At 53.2% G+C, this 16,663-nt stretch overlaps 1 protein-coding gene across 1 annotated transcript in view; it reads right to left on the bottom strand.

The window, feature by feature from the left end:
* KLHL29 (kelch like family member 29) overlaps positions 1–16,663 on the bottom strand; it is a 284,945-nt gene that overhangs the window by 107,405 nt on the left and 160,877 nt on the right. The window contains exon 3 of the mRNA XM_090280950.1: positions 16,103–16,432. Coding sequence (XP_090137076.1) covers positions 16,103–16,387 — 285 coding nt within the window. The 5' untranslated portion in view covers positions 16,388–16,432. The remainder of the gene's footprint in view (positions 1–16,102; positions 16,433–16,663) is intronic.

The raw sequence follows: 16,663 nt of genomic DNA, 5'->3' as shown, positions 1-16,663 counted from the left end.
GGAGAACTTGAACGGGGGTGGGGGTGGGGCACTGGGGGACAGGCTACCTTTCAAGTCATCAGAACTCAACCCACTTCTTCAAAGGTAAACAAACACCGGTGCTTAAACACACAGTGACTCTGTGGCTCCACGGGGCAAGCGAGGGACATGTGGCTGCAATGGGAGGTCTAAGGCTGTCCCTGCCTGTGGCTTGGCATATCCCCATCACAGGCGGGGTGTCCCAAGGAGGAGGGCATCGGGGTTATCCTCCAGCACGGAAGCTGCCCTCATAGACGTCCACTTCAAGACAGACCTCCTTAGTAACCAAGTGTGCACGTTTGCTGAATGAGTAAATGAGAGGGAATTTGTGATGTGCAGAACCCTGGGCAGGTGGGGGTGGGGGTTGGGAGGAGAGGCCGGCCCTCCCACTAACAGGCCAGAGTTTCACTCAAGGGATGCCACGAGGCAAGAGCTGTGTGATGCACATAGAAAAACACGGGGGAAGAAATGGCAAGACGTGGTTTAAATGCTCACACTTCGTGTCTTCTCAGATGAGAGTCCATTTCTTAAAAAAGACAGCCCCTGGGAATGTGTGTTTAAGAGAAAACGCATAGGTCACATACTGTCTCCAGCATCCCCAGCACTTACTGAGCACCACTGTTGGCCCAGTGATGGGCTAGGTTTGTTTTTTTTTAACTTAAAATTTCCCTAATTCATATACAACTCCTGTACCTTAAATGTGCTGTTAACCCATTTTACAGATGAGAAGAGTGAGGCCACAGAATGGTTAAGCAACCTACCAAAGCTGTGAGCCTCAGGCTGCCCGTCTTTAAGGCCTGCGTTCTTTCCTGTGCTCTGCCAGGCATGGTACCATGGGTGCACATGCATGCTCCAGGCAGATGCACCTGTGTCAGAGTTGGGGTCTGCAGATGACATGTGGCTGAGCTATGAGGCAGGTCAAATCCACAGTTGAGAGACGAGGCCTGGTGAGGTGAGCAGAGGTGGGCTACCCAATGGCCTTAAGCCACGTTCTCTTAAGGGCAAGTGTGGAGTAATTGCATTTTCTTTCTTTTAAGCAGAGGTATGATAAGATCAGATTTCTTTGCCATGGTGGGAGGACAGGCGGGAGGGAGTGGGCGACTGGAGGCAGGGACGTGGCAGGGAAGCTGTCCCTGCTCCCTAGGTGAGGCTTGGTCTGGCCTGGACTGCGGCAGTGGAAGTGGAAATGGGGGGAAACGGAGGCGCTGGAGAAACGCCTGAAGGTGGACCTGATGGCGGGGATGGGATGGCTCTCGGGGGTGGGGGTGGGCCTGCCTCTGAGCCAGGTGTGCAGGGAGGAAGGAGCAGGTGTGAGGCTGAGGATATGGAGTTTAATTTTGGGCATTTCGTATCCGAGGCTCCCACAGGTGGCTAAGGGCAGGCCTCGAGAAGAAGAGCTGGGAGTCAGAGGCACAGGCTTCGAAGCAGGTAGGGTCAGTCTTCACACCCACTTCCCCCACCAATGCGCCAGCACGCGGAGCCCTTTCCCCAGGCTCTGAAACTCCGACTCCTCACGTGAGAATGGGGATAATGGTTGACTTAACCACAGGGGGTTGTTGCAAGAACTGATATAAAGCAAGTAGAGCTCTTGGCCTGGGCCTCTATACAGGATAAGGAAACAAAACCCAACCTTCACCACAGCCACCCGCCAACATAAGCGGGGCTGGAGTCCAGGCCTGCTCAGGGCATGGGTTCTGGATCTGAGGTCATCAGCGACAGCAGATGATTTCTCGTGCCTCGGAAGCACAGCAATGGCCCTGCACAAAGCCTTCCTCGGGGATCTCCTGAATTAGTGAGGAACCGCGTGCATTTCAAATCTGCATTTAATGGTTTTGTAACTACTGGCTGTTAGCACCGAGATGCCACACAAAGAGGGAGAGGCCATCACAGAGCGTCTCTGAGATGAGAATGTACAACCATGGACAAGCGGAATATAATTTTCAAAAGTGCACAGCTATTTTTTTTTTTTTAGAAAAGCAAGTGCATTTCCATGACTACACCTTCTTCTACCCACAATTCACTTGGATCGCTCAACACATATTTCCTGAGCACGTAGCAGGCAGGTGTGAGATGCTAACAATTCGAAACCAAAGCAGGCGGGATCACTTGGCGAAGGCTATTTACTGAAGGCCATGGTAATAACAACAGACCATGCCTATGGGGTGGGTACTGGAGTCCAGACACTGGTGTAGATATTTGCATTGTTAATTCACTTAATCCCCACCTCTACACCACCCCCACCACACACACAGCCCTGTGAAATAGATGGTATTATTATCCAATTTACAGAAGAGGAAACCAGGCTCTGAGAGGGTAGGTAGGTCACTTGCTAAAGGTCACACAGCCAAAAAGTAGAAGGGTCAGGATTCAAACTTGGGCAGTCCAAATCTAGAGTGTTTCCGGTCTCACCACTGTGCTGGCAAAGAGGTGTGTTACGTACTTACATATGTGGTGTGCAGCAGGTACCCCAACTAGGAGTGACAAATGGGATTGGCTAACCAACTGATCATTTCACCCTTCATGTAAAAAACGATCGGAGAGTTTCTTCAGCCCCTAGAGTTCCTAGATAGGGCAGGGTCAGCTACAGAGGGACTTCGGAGCAGTCAGACGGGACAGAGGATGAGTGTCCACCTGTGCCGTCCAGCTCTGCACGCGGGGCAAGCTCTGCCAGCACCGAGGCCGTGGATGCGGACCCAGCTGCCTGACCCCAGCTGCGCCGGTGCTCAGCTCCTTGGCACTGAGGCGGGCGTGAGCAGCCTCAGAGGTGCGCCAGACCCCACCAGGGCCCTAGCCACGAAGCCAGAGTTCCAGAGATTGGAGGCGAGGGATATAAATAGCTGGACTCGGGAAGATTATGCAAGAAAAACCCACAGTCTCGTGTTGGAGGCGGCAGTTACTAATTTCTGCTGGGAGGAAGTCTTTCTGGAAACATCGTGCTCATTTACGGCGCCTTCGGCCCTGCCAGGTGCAGACTCTCCCTGTCGCCGTGGGAGCTGCCAGATCAACAGGGCCCCATCAGTCCGGTGAGGGAACTGCCGGGATCTCAAAAACGGCTAATCCCAGGTTTCGAGTGCCAGTCTCTTTCTCCATTGTTTCCCAGGAATACGATGTGGGGCAGTCGGATCCTAATTCACACGCCTTTTTAATGCCTTTAGAGCGCAATGTTCACAGTGGTCCCTTCTAATCTTGGCAGATGACAAGTTACCACTATTGCGTTCCCATTAACAGGAATTACGGGAACAATATATTTTGCCCAATATCCTCTCCTCGGCCCAGCTTGTAGGGGAATGACAATCAGACAGACGGCGTACTCCTGACACAGGAGGCGACGGCATTGTGGCGCCTCTCTGCCCCTGGTTGGGCGGAGGCTGCCAGGCTGGGCAGACGGCAGTCAAGGCCCTCGGGCGCCATCAGGGTGAATCGTGGTGGCATGAGCCTTTCCCCCTCCATGGCTCTTTCCTCAGGATCACGCTCGCCTTCAGAGCACCAGGTGTCCCCACCCCTCCGCAGGCCCGTGCCTGCACATTATGACATCAGATAAGGACCAATAAGCGGGGCAGCCCACGCTAGCCGTGCAGACCTGGACACTGCACAGCCTCACTGTGGTTACAGAATGAGGACGGTCATGGCACCTGCCTCGCACAGTCCTCGTGGGATGCAGAGGATTGACACGGGCAAACCACTTAGAACCCTGGCTGGCTCAGAGGGAGCACTCAGCATCAGCGACCGTAATGACGATGATGGCGGGGGCGGGGGTGGTGGTGGTGACCCCAAGGACATGCATAGTGTCTGGGCTGGCTGGCAGCCGTGAGCTGCTGCCACCTGAGGTAGCTGCTGAGTGCACAGGATTCAAGTGCACACTGATGCCAGAAAGGCCCCCATCTCTAGCTGGGGGTACCCTAGCTGCCGGTGTGCGGCTGAAGCTTCCTCTGCATCCCCAGCTCGTGGGGCGCTGGAGAAAAGGACCACAGAGAAACCTGTCCATGGCTCCAGCTTCCCCCAGTCCCTTCCTTCTCAAAGGCCTGGCCTTCTCACTGCGTGGCAGTCACCTCGGTGGGGCCGAGCGACCCCAGAGCCCGCAGGGCTTGAGAGAGGACGGGGTGGGGTGGCTGAGCTCCTACCCAAGGCAGTCAGGCTGCTGTGAGTGACCGTGGGGACTCCTCGGTGACACCAAGCCCACAATTACCCAGGCGGCCCTCCCACCCACGCCTCAGGAGTTCTTCCCCAGGCTTCAGTCAAGCCCGCGCTGGTCTGCACTAAGTGCCATCATCGGTCTGGCCTCCGCTGTGGCCACTGTGACTGGCACTTCCATTTCTCTTAATGAAGGAAATTACTCGGTGTGTCAACTCTCCCTGAATTTACAGATGTATTCTCTCCTTTTTGACAGCGGAGCATTTACTTATTTAAATTTTTTTCTGTATTGGGGTAAAATATAAAGGACATGAAATTTGCTCTTTTCACCATTTTTAAGCGTACAATTCAGTGGCATTCATTACAATCGTAATGTGGTGCAACCCTCACCGCTATTTATTACTAAAACTTTTTCAACAACAGTTTCTGTCCCCCAAACGGAAACTCTGTCCCTGTTAAACAATAACCCCCCCTTGCCCATCCCTCCCCTCCAGCCCTTGGTAACCTCTTATCTCTAACCTACTATTATACTTTCTGTCTCTGTGAATTAGGGCATTTATTTTTTTAATGTGCTTTTGCCTTGCTATTTTACACAGACCTCATAACAACCCAGTGAAGGGGGTATCGCTGTATCCAGCTCACAGGTCAGGAAACCAAGCTTAAGTGCTCTGATTGGAGGTCGCTCAGCCAGTGAAGTGTGGACATGGGCCTTGAACCCCGTCTCCAGCCCTCGGCCTAGGGCTTTTCCCTCACCTCAGGCAGCCCCTGCAAATGTGGCCTTTCCCTCCATGCCGGGAGGACTGGCCCCTGATAGGGAGGGGGCTGGAGACAAAGCCCGTAACAACCAGAAACCCCTTCTTTCTCCCTGTTCCCCCAGAGCAGTGCTGAGCTGACAGAGGAAGGGGTGGTTCCAAGCCCGTGATTCTAGGGCATCTCCACTCCCCAGCCCAGAATGACGGAGGGACCAATGACAAGAGGGAGCGGCCCCCTGGAGCTTGGGTATGGCTCCAAGCCCACCCCAAAATACTTGTGGGCTATAGTGATGGCCTTGACCCCCTTCTGGGCTGGAAGAAGCCAAAGCAGAGTTGACAGCAGCTTCTCAGGCAGACGCCAGCCACATACAACATCCTGGACCACAATAAGAAACCCTGAGGAAGAGAGGGAGGCTTAATGGTCCCGAGATCCTGCCTCTGAGCATAGTCTATGCTGCCCGCAGGACTTAGCTATTAAGGAAAAAGGGTCAGCCATTCAGAGAAAACCAACAGAGCTGTGGCTGGGCCCCCAGGAGGTGTGGGGCTGGCCGGGCACCCCTGCGCGGCTGTGCTCCTGACGTTTGTGGTGGTTTCAGATTGCTGATGAGTGAACTGCTTCTGTGCGGACCCACGGCCATTGGTCTAGGAGATGCTGCGAGCCTTGGGGAAAGGTGTTAACAGGAAGATAACGAGCCAGTTGCCCATTCAACACATTTCACTGAGATGGTTTGGGGCCCGGCCTGTACAGAGCTAGAGGCCTGGAGTCAGGCTGGCTAGCGATGAGTTCCAGTCCTGCTGAGGGATCCTGGACAAGTCATGAGCCTTCCACCTCTCTGAGGGTGGTAATCAGAGTCACTTCAGAGGGCTAGAGCTGGGAGAGTGCTAGAACAGTGCCTGGGACAAAGTAAGTACTAGACAAGGGCCTTAAATAAAATAAACAAATGCAAAAGGCTGCTGAGAATTACAGGCCAACGAGAGAAAAATCCCAAGGAAAGACCAACATTTGAAAGAAAAGGTTCTGAATCTAAATGCTTTGGAGAGATGGGAGCGAGGGCAGGCCCCACGGCAAAGGCCTGGGTCCGTAACACCCAACCTGCCAGCGTGGGTTCATCGTCTGGTCCCATCAGTGAGCTTGTGGAGGCCATATTCATCCTCGTCATCATGGGCACCCATTGAGATGACTCATTTTTTGAATTTTGCAGGCTGATTCACCATGTAAGTAGAGATGATATCAGAGGCACTCATCCTACCTATCCCGTCAATAGGGGCCAAATGAATGAATAAATTTATTCATAGGCATAAATCCACCCCTTCTGTCCTCAAACAGTTACTGAGAGCCTCTGTATGATGGATACCACATGGAGCTTCTTCCTATTCCTTGCCTACGTATGACATAAGGAAGACAAAAGTTTTATGGGAACAAGACAAATAATAGCATTTTCTCCCACTGCAGGGGTAGTAACATATATGCTGTCAGTCACAGAATGAACGGAGAGTGGCAAGTGCAAAGGCCCCAGGGCATGAGAACTCCTCTTATATTTGGGGAATTGTGGCTGAAGTGGGGGAGGTAGGGGTAAGGCTCTCCAATGATCCTGTGGTTCAGGTACCTGGTGTGTTGGTGGATTTCCTTCAGGCAGAAACGTGGCTTCCCAGAAACACAGGAGCAGGCAGCAGTAAGCTCCATTCTGGTGCTGGCATTCAAGAGAGCAACAGATAGACTCTCTAGATGCAGTAGTGAGTGCTGAATTACGTGAATAACAGAGTGAGGGTCCTCGCAAAGGTCACTGAAGCTATTTTTAGCAAACCACTGTGCCTGGAGAGGTCTGGGAGATGGGAGAAAGCACCTTGCTGAAGACTTTTTTTTTTACACAATCAGGAAATGTATTCACCCATGTAACAAGAAGCCCCGAGGCAGGCAGGGATGCTGCATTAGGGCTCTGGTTCCATACTTCTGGAAGTCTCTTGTTATTTCTATTCCTTCTGTGCTGGCTTCATCCTCAGGCTTGTAGCATGATGGTTAGCAGTTCGAGGCATGTTGAGAAATGATGTGTGTCCAAAGGAAGAAAGATGACTTTTTTTTCTTATGAATCTTCTTTAGAAGTAAGAAAAGCTTTCCTCAAAGCCCTCCAGACAGGACTACTTTCAGGTGCTATTGGCCAGAAATGGGTCACAGGACCGTTCCTAAACCAATGATGGGTAAGAGAGGTGGGATTGCCATGCCTGGCTTAGAGTCACCATAATCCCAGTGGGGGCTAGAGTTTGCTCCTGCCAAAGCTGGGAAGGCGGTGGACACCTGAACAGAACTGAGGTTCCCTGAGGCAGAGACAAGGTAGACATTGCATAAACAGCCAGCAGCACCCACTACAGACCTCAGAGGTCGCTTTGTCAGCCCTGTACTCCCGTGGCCAGAGCCACCTGACTCACTGTAGGCTCAGCCATCCCACCTCCCTATTCTTCACCCCTAACCTGCCTGCTTTAAGGCCACTGCTGACCTGATGATGGAACTCATTAAGTTGTAGGTCAAGAATATGGATCACGTTCAATGCAGCCCGGCTTTGAGTTGGCCTTCTTTTTGACCTGTGCTCAGAGGAGCTTCCCCGGGGTAACCCCGAAGCAGAGGCTGTTCTGGATTCACAAAGATGATCGCAGAGGACTCAGAGCTGTGGCCCCAGACTTAGCAGTGTGCTGTTGAGGTGGACAAACCCGCTCTGGACCAGGGAGGAGAGCCATCAGTGTGGGAGGCAGGCCCTGGCCCACACTTCACAGCCAACAACAGGAAACAGAATTGACCTGGGCTACTCCCAAGAGACCTGGCCATCCATAAAGCTGGACTCCTGGGTTTGCCTTTGCTGCCCCAGGTGCTTCTCAGCCATCCAAATGCATGTTTTGAAAATAAAGAGCCCAAATCTGAAAGGATGAGTGATTGGGATCCTCTTAACTTTCCCCCCACTGTCCCCACCCCAGCCTTCTTCGCCAAGGGGTGTGTGGTGGGCTCTGATTCCCCATCTCCAGGGGTAAAGCAGACTGGGGGATGTGATTGGCAGCCCAACTGGGAAGCTCTTGTTGGCCTCTAGGGACAAAACAAGGCAGGAGCTATGGAGGAGGGGACAGAAGACAGCAAGCTGAACCCTCAGGAGCAGGTCAAGGGAGGAAGGGCCCTGTGGGAGGACAGATGTGTTTTCCTGAAAAGACTGTGGCAGCCAGCAGCCAAGAATTTAAGTCAAGATTATGTCTGTGATTAGGGCATGCACCTAGCTCCCTCCCTCCCCAGCTCCAAGGACTCCTTCATGGTACCAGAGTGCCCAACAGTATTCGCCCATCTCCTTCAGGAAGCAGGAGAGGGGAGGCGGGGAAGGCAGGACTCCTACCCTGATCAGGAGGAAGGGGTGCCGCGGGAGTCTCTGGATGCACTCTGATACTCAGCAGAGTTCTTGGGGCTCTTGATTTACCAGAAGAAGTGGAGGTTTCTTGCTTAAAGAGGCAAATTTATACACCAAGACCAGCTGAGCTACAGCTGGATTGGTGCAGAGAGTTCTTCTAAGTCTTCATTTTAGCGCAGCGACTGGAGTGTTGAAGCGGACTGATAATCTGTCACTGCATCAGCTGAGCCCTGCAGGGACTTCCCAGTAACTCTTCTTGGTGGCACTGTGCTTTGAGAGGACTCACGCCAACTTGGCCGCCTGTGTCATGAAGGTGAGTAAAACGGGGACAGGGGCAGGGCCAGTCTGGGTTTGGAGGAAATTCTCCTCCTTGAAATGAAACTAAACCTGTAAAGGCTGATGGTGAACAAGGGATACTGAAGGGCATTAAGCTCTCCTTTTTATGTTTATTTCCCTGGGTTATTTTTAGCATTACAGATAGTTCCCAGTTAACAAATGGGCTGGGTTCTGAAAGTTCATTTGTAATTGGGTTGTTTAGATTTTGGAACATACTTTCCCTATAAAGAAAAAACAATGTTATAAATGATGATGAGATTTGCAGGCTAGTCCTCCAAAGCCTATTAAACCCATAATGTAGCTAAAATACTGTCCTTTTGCAGGGAAAAAAATTTGTTTAATTGCAACATGAGTAATTAAATGAAACAAGGAAAACCATTAAAACTGAATAAGAAGTAGATTTATGTTCCTCTGGAATGAGGCTGTTTGCAGAAAACTTAATTTAACTTAAGAACAGACCTTTCCAAGGGCTTTGTGGGAACTGCATGGGATTCAGTCTATTAGGGACAAGAGCCACCAGGCTGCCCCTCTCGGGTCACCAAGCACTTGCATCACGTACCTGGCTCCCTTTCCTGATTTCAGGCTCATTAGGAAATCTTCTGGGCAGAATTCATTTTCCCATGTGGATTCTCACCAGGAGAAATTCACTGGTCAACATCCACAAGGTGGTCTCCTTGGCGTGGATTTTTTATTCTAAATCAGGAAGGAGGTGAACACCTGGCCTTGTGAATGTCCTGAGAACAGCAGTGTCCCAGACCATCAACTCTGCAGCAGAGATTGGGTCAACTGTTGGAGCCTCCAGGACTAGGGGCCAATGCCTGGCCAGTGGTGGACCGTCAGGGGAAATGCACCCTTTGGGGTTCCCTTGGGGCCGGCTGCACTGCCTTCTTCCTGGCAACACAATCCTTGATGGGCACCTTCTCTCAGATCTCACTGGGCAGCTCCTGGTGTGGATGGGATGTGTACAGGCCCAGGTGTGTATAGGTCAGGTGTGTCCCAGATTCCTTACACTGCGCCACATGGAGGAGACCAGGAGCACCTGGTCTATCTTTTCTGCCTGAGCCTTGGCGCAAGTGTGCTGGAAACACTGGGGGTATGTTGCTAAAACGATCACAAATGATGCTTCCCACCCTTCTATGCCTGCCCCTTTGTAATGTGGTGTTGTAGCACCTCCTCTCAAGAGGCAGGGCCTCTTTGGCCAGTCTTTGAACCTGGCTTGGCCATGTGACTGCTTCAGCCAATGGAGTTCTAGCAAAAGTGCCTCAAGCAGAGGCCTGGAAAGCATTTGTGCTCTGAGCCTTGCCTTCCTGATGACCTTGGAAGCCTGAGACTACCATGTGAGTGAACCTGAGCTAGCCGGCCAGAGAATGACAAGTCACATGAAGAACTGAGACACCTTGGCCAAGAGTCTGCTAAGCACAGATATGAGGGAGGCCATCCTAGATCAGCCCACTAGTCACTAGCCACATGCCAACTGGCAGCTGACCACAGACCAATGAGAGAGCCCAGCAGAGATCAGCCAAGCCAGCCCAGGCCAGAGCTGACAGCCAACCCACAGAGCTGGAAATCTTTAAGCCAGGAAGTTTGGGGATGCTTGTTATGCAGCACAGCTAACATATATACTCATCTGGCCTCAGTCAATGACCTCTTCTGATAACTTTCCTTTGGAACTAAGATGATGGCTCATTCCTTACAAATATAGGAAAATGCATAATCTTTGCTCCTCTTTCTGAGCCCCTGAATCAGAAATTTAAGTTCGAATCACTCAGATTGACCCTCCCTAAAGTGTAGGCTTTGAAATGGGTGCTTTGGAAGTCATGGCATTTTTCAATTTCGTACACAGTTTGTGATTGACAGATGGGTTTTAAGTCAATGAAGAAACAACCAAGCTGTGGTTGTATCATAACAGGCAGGCAAAAGCCATTAGCCCAGGACAAACACGCATAGGTTGTCTCATATGCATTACCAGTGCCTGATAATTTGTCACAAGGGAAATCACAGATTCTCGTATATGGAGCAAAAAACAATCTTCCAGAGAAAGTCAGGCACAGTCTGGAAATTCACTCCCAATGGGGCTTGAGTGATAGTCCCAACTGTCCCCACTCAGCAGCCTTTGGTTTTCCATGTGAATCCAAGAGGAAAGGGGGGTCTGATCCTCCCTGTGTATGAAAGCTCCTTTATCCATTCACAGACCCCCAGAACCACATGGAGGAGGGGCCTCACACTCTTCCTTTCCCATCTCTACCAAGAACACTCTTCCAGAGAATTTAGGGTGCATGAGGCAGACATTGTCTCCAGGGCCATCTCTATGAAGACAAATACCCACCCGGAAAGCCCAAAATGCTCAGAAATGTCCGAACTCTGCGTATTTGGTGCTCTGAGGACGAAGCCTGCAGATTTCACGGCCTCCTTTGCCTTCCTTGGGCCGTGGGCGCAGGCAAAGTTTCTCTCTGCCCAGCCCAGATCTATTTTGCAGGGCTTAGCTTCCAGGAACGATGGGAATGTTTCAGCATGAGTGCTCCTGACCACAAGAAAAAGAAAAAGCCCCAATACATTTCACAGACATCCGCCAGGATTCTGCAAAGTCCATTCTTTCAAGAACAAAATTGCATTTTATGAAGCCGTCTGTTTTCTGTTTCATCCGTCAAGCAGGTTTGGGGAGAATAATTTAAATTTCATGCAGCTGCCACTGCGGGGCAGCGCGGCTTCCTTTCCATCCCACAAGCGGATGGTGAGGAGTCACGGTTCTGCTCCTCAGCACCAACCAGCGTCCCCGCAGGCCTCGACTGCCTGGAGCTGAGGGTCAGGGGCGTGCCAGAGGCCAGTGCTGTCCCAGCTCTTGGCTTCACTGCAGGTCACATCAGTCAGGGGTGGGGACAGTCCAGTGAGCCCCCCTATAGCCCACCAGCACCAACTGCCATTTCTCCCCAAATGTACAGATATTTGGTCTGACCAAACCTCGGCTTTAACTTTATTTTTATTTTTGCTGATTTCACTTTCTAAACTTAACTTTCATTCAGGCCTTAATAAGTGGCTTGTGCTGTTCTAAGCTTTTCCACACATGTGAATTTGACTGATCCTCACAACACCTCCATGAGGAAGATACCACTGTCACTCCTGTTTCATAAGATAAAAGGAGACTCAGAGGTACACCCAGCGCCTAAGTGGCAAAGGCAGAATTCTAACCCAGTTCTGTCTGACTCGAGAGCTTGAAGCTCTTGCCAGCCGTGCGTGCAGGGGTGACAAAGCCTTCGGCCTAAAATTTCCCACCTATAACACGGGAGACGAATACAGCGGGTCCTCCCACATCGTCGTGGAAATGGCGACTTTAAGCAAATTGATGTGTGATGATACCAGTGTTGCCAAAGGCTAATGGGTATAAACAAGGGTTAAGTTCCTCACAACAACATCACCAAACTTCTAAATAAAGAGCCAACACACTTCTCATATTAAACACTAAAATAAATGTGAGCACTACCTATCATACATATGAGAAAGATGAATACAAACAAGTCAGATTATTCTTTTCCAACCCACTCTTTCCAGTTCAGGGGCTCGGGTAGTCCTTCTGGGCAGCTCAGGGCACAAGGCGGGACCCACCCCGGACAGGACGCCGATCCATGGCAGGGCCACTCACACCCACACTCACTCAGACAATCTGGACACACCAGTTCGCCTCCCATGCACATCTTTGTGGTGTGGGAGGAAACCGGAGTCTTTGGAGGAGACCCAGGCAGACATGGGGAGAACATGCAAACTCCACACAGACAGTGGTCCCAGCTGGGAATCGGTTTTTTTCCTTATCAATGTTATAATGAAATGACATTGAAGAAGTTATTGCAGGACACATTATATGTCCATTTTCTTGCTAAAAGTTGGTGCTTGCTGTCAGCGGGTGGGGGTGGGATCGGAGCCATACCTGGCCTGTTCTGTTCCTCACTCTCTCAGGGGCCTCGGCAAGGTCTCTGGGCCTTGCTTTCTGACCTCAGAATAGAAGGGCTGGAGGGCGTGGTCACCCTGCTCTTCCTGGGCTCTGGGGACTTGGCTGTCCACAAGCTGATCCAGGCCCCAAGGGAGCAGCTGACTGGTCTGAGCAATGAGTGTGTATGAGAGCGGTGTGTGTGTGTGTGTGTGTGTGTGCGCATGCATGTGTGTCACATCTAGCCAGGCCCTCCCCTGCCTCCGTGGCCCAGGATTCGGTGCTTGTCCAGTTGGCCTTCAACAAAAATCTGCAAGAAATCCTCAGGCCACGGAAAAGTGAAGAAACAGAAAAATCAACTCGGGCCCAAAGGTGGCAGTGACAACAAGAACTGTCATCACCTCAGCCACCAGCTGTAGGGAGCAGAGCCAGCCTTGCCCACCCAGGATCGGGGGCTGTCCCCAGGGCTTGGCACTGGGGACGAGCTGGTGACCAGGCCCTCGAGGCTGCAGGGAGGAGACGGGAGGAGGCAGGCTGTCTGTCCGGGGCAGTGTTGGTCTGGCATGCCTCCGGTCCCCAGACCATGTGACACTCACCCTGCTCCGCGTCCAGCCCCGGAGGGGTGTTAAGGCCTGACAGTGCTGACACTTGCCCCTGAGTCCTTGGCAGGAGCAGGGGGTGGGGGTGGGGTGGGGTCCGGTCCACGTATGGCACTAGAATTTTTACCAAGGAAGCCAGGCCAACATATTCAAACAGCCTTACCGCCCTCTGGGGCCGCAGGAACACCCGGAGAGGATCACACAGCTCTCTCCATAGCCCCCTCGCTCCCGCCAGGGCTGGGTCTCAGCCCTCTTCACATACTGGAGCTTTCCTCTCAGGAAAGGGCCCCATGGCTGGAAAAAGCTTTAAAATCCCTCTACTTATCGTCTGGCTTAACAGGGGTGCTGAGGCAGTTTCAGTTGGGGACCCACTAGAAGCCCCCTTCCTTCTAGCCCCTCTGCTGCCATGTTACCTTGCTTATAACATCCCTCTATGTCATGATGTCACCTGGAGCCCCAGCCACTCGGAAACACCATGTCCTTCCCCTGCCTGCTTGGGGCCTACTTCTGTTTCTTATCTACAGACTTCCCTTGCCCCTTGGTGAAGCCAGCAATGATCATCTTTCCTTACAGGGGCAGGGATGGACCCTGTCCCATAGGTGTCACCTGGGTAACAGTGACAAGGGTGGTGGCAGTGACAACAGCACCTATGCAGGACTTGCTGTGTGCCAGGCTTGGCTCTGTCTGGAGTACTTTCCACGTGTTTTAACCCACACAGCCCTTACAGCTACTCGGGGAGGCAGGTACCGCTCCCTGTTCCCATTTTACAGAAGTGAGGCCCAGAGAGGCTGGGCAGCTTGTCCAGGGTCGCTCAGCCAGGAGGTGATAGAGTGGAGCTCTGTCCAGGCCGTCTGGCTCCCAAGTCCATGTTGATCCACTCCGCTAAGCTGCCTCTGCCAATAACCTCAACGGGAAGGACGTTCTCCGGTCATTTGGCCACACTGCCCAGGCCACAGATTCATTACATCCCAGCCCGTGAACTCCCTGAAGGCAAGAGCCCGCCCTTGGCTGCTCAGCAGAGACTCGGCTTGTTGACCAGGGAAGCCACAGGTACCTCAGTTCGGCCTCCTGTCGATTGATGTGGTACCTGCCGGGGGCTGAACAATTATGCTGTGGGACGGGCATCTGGGGGGCAGCAGCTGGGCCAGAATGGCAGAAAGGCACCAGGACTCAGATTCGGGAACAGCACCCGACAGAAGGCACGGCTGGCTGCTGCCCTGCCTCTAACCCTGTGCCCCGTTCTCCTGAGCACGTGAAGAGTCCAGGGAGAACCAGGCACCTCTGCCTGGTGGGACCGGCCCCTGCAGGTATGACACTGGGCTGGAGCTGGTCACAGAGGAGGAGTGTGCCAAAGATCCGGCTGTCCTCAGGGCACGAACTTTCGCCCCCTCTTTGTCCCGCCACCCCTGGTGACCCGGCTCAGCCCTGCCCAGCTGTTGTTTTCTGTCTGAGGCTTGGTTCCTTTCCTTCCATGTGCTGTGGTTTGGGGCCTGGCCAGGCAGGGGCGGTGAACATTGCGCTGCCTGGGAGCAAAGTAGAAGCTGTGTGGGAGGCCCTGCCTGCTGAGTCTCCTCCACGTCCCTTAAGAGGGAAGAAACCACGAAGTGGGCTCCAGGTTCAGCTTCTCTCTCTCCCCACCTGGAGCCCCCAGCAGTCAGCTCCAGAATCTGCCCTTCTCCAGATGGCCAACAGCTGGCCTTGCCCAGCGGCTGCCAGATGTGGTCAGCGGGGCAGCTGGCTGGCTCCAGAGGGCAGAGGTCGCCCCACTGCAGCAGTCTCGGGGGCTGGTCCAGGGGAGGAATGTGTTTGGCTAGTCTGGGGGCATTATGCCCAAATAACCCTCCATCTCCTCTCCCCCACCCAACACTCCTTCCCTCCCCACCTCAGTGGGGTGGTGTTTTCATAACAGGAAAATAAAATCAATAAGGCACTGCAGCAAGATGTCAGTGCGCTCGGAGCCGGTCTCCAATAGCGCCATTGTCTCGGGCCTCGCTGGGCTCTGTGCTGGCAGCACTCACGGTTATTAATGGGAAGCAGGGCTGAAAGGGAGTTTTGAAAATCACAGAGACAAAGGCGCAGCACACCTGGAGCGCGGCTTTCCAACGCCACAGGCACCTCACAATGGCTGGGGCCGGGGCACCCCGCCTTTAACTTCTCTGGCAACTTTTACAAAAGGAGGAAAGAAAAAGGCTAGACATGCCTGTGCACACAAACACATGCAGGCGCACACACATGCACACTCAGGCCCCGAGAGGTTCTCCTGGGAGGTGGTTCTGTATGACTGGCAGAGGCACCGGGGGCCCGTGGAGCCCCTGCTTGGCCGGCCAAGGAGACAGGCCAACCATGAATGGGCTTGCTGCCACCAGCCATGGGCCCTGGGGCTCTGAGCAGCAGGACAGGGACCCTCTCAACCTGAAGCCAGGCAAGAGCCTTGGTGACATTTTCATTTCGACATCTTGGTTACCAACACAGCCAGGTAACTGCTGTCACTCCCGAGGCTGGGGCCATCTCCAGAAGAGAGGGAACGACCTGGAGCTAACACCCTCAGGCCAGACTGCTGGGGCCCGAAGCCTGGGCCCCTCGCCTGGACTGGCTCTCACAGACAAGGGTTATCTCAGTATCCTCAACTGTAAGGTGGGGATGACAAATGACCTGATCTCATGGGCTTGTCTGAGGCTTGGCGGGGACAGTGGATGTGAGAATTCTCAGCATCATAAGTGGTAGTTTCACGGCCATTTGTGATTTACTGCTGGTCTGTATCTTCTTGTAAACCCCAGTTATTACTCATGGCTCCAGGGGGACTTGCCTGGCCTAAATTCACCAATGTAAGAACCTTGTATTGCCAACAAACAGGTGTCCAGCCCAGCTCTAGGGACACCAACACTCCGGAGCACGCAGCATCCAGTGCACCGGCCATGAGCCCGTGGAGCTGGACTGGGCCCACTCAGGGAGGACACAGGGTCTTACCTTGGTGGTGACAGTGGAGGCAGAGCTGGCCACGAGGCTGGTGATGGCCTCACCGCTGCCAGTGGTGCAGGGGGCGGGAGCCGTGGCAGGTGTGGGCAGCCGGGAGGGCACCACGGGCAATGGCAGGAGGCCAGGCCGGGTGCTGAGGCTGCTGGCTGTGCCGCCACCAGCCCCGGCGGTGGCGCTGCAGATGCTGGTGGTCCCATGCGTCCCGTTGGCACTCCACTCGCGGCGGTCCCAGCCCACCCGGTAATCTCTTTCGAAGCGGCTGTGGTGCCGGGACATCTCGGTGGGCCGTGGCGGCTCCTCACGGGGAAACAGAGGCCTGACCTGTTGGCACGGAGAGGAGAGGAGGGCAGTTCAGACAAACATCAGCCCTGCCAGAATGCGAGGAGGCAGCCACGCTGGCCAGCCCCTGCTGAGCACTTTCTCTGTGTGTGATAAAGGGCTTTCAGATGTTAGCTCATTTCACATGCAAGGCAAGCCCCCCTGAGCATGGGTCATTAGCCCCATGTCACAGAGGAGGGACACATGATTCATCCAGGATCCTATGGCCGAAGT

The sequence above is a fragment of the Furipterus horrens genome, unplaced genomic scaffold (genome assembly GCF_987537825.1).
Source record: "Furipterus horrens unplaced genomic scaffold, mFurHor1.1.pri manual_scaffold_6, whole genome shotgun sequence".
In the NCBI taxonomy this organism is placed as follows: domain Eukaryota; kingdom Metazoa; phylum Chordata; class Mammalia; order Chiroptera; family Furipteridae; genus Furipterus; species Furipterus horrens.
The sequence above is the reverse complement of the archived record's forward strand: the minus strand, read 5'-3'. Positions and strand labels throughout refer to the sequence as shown.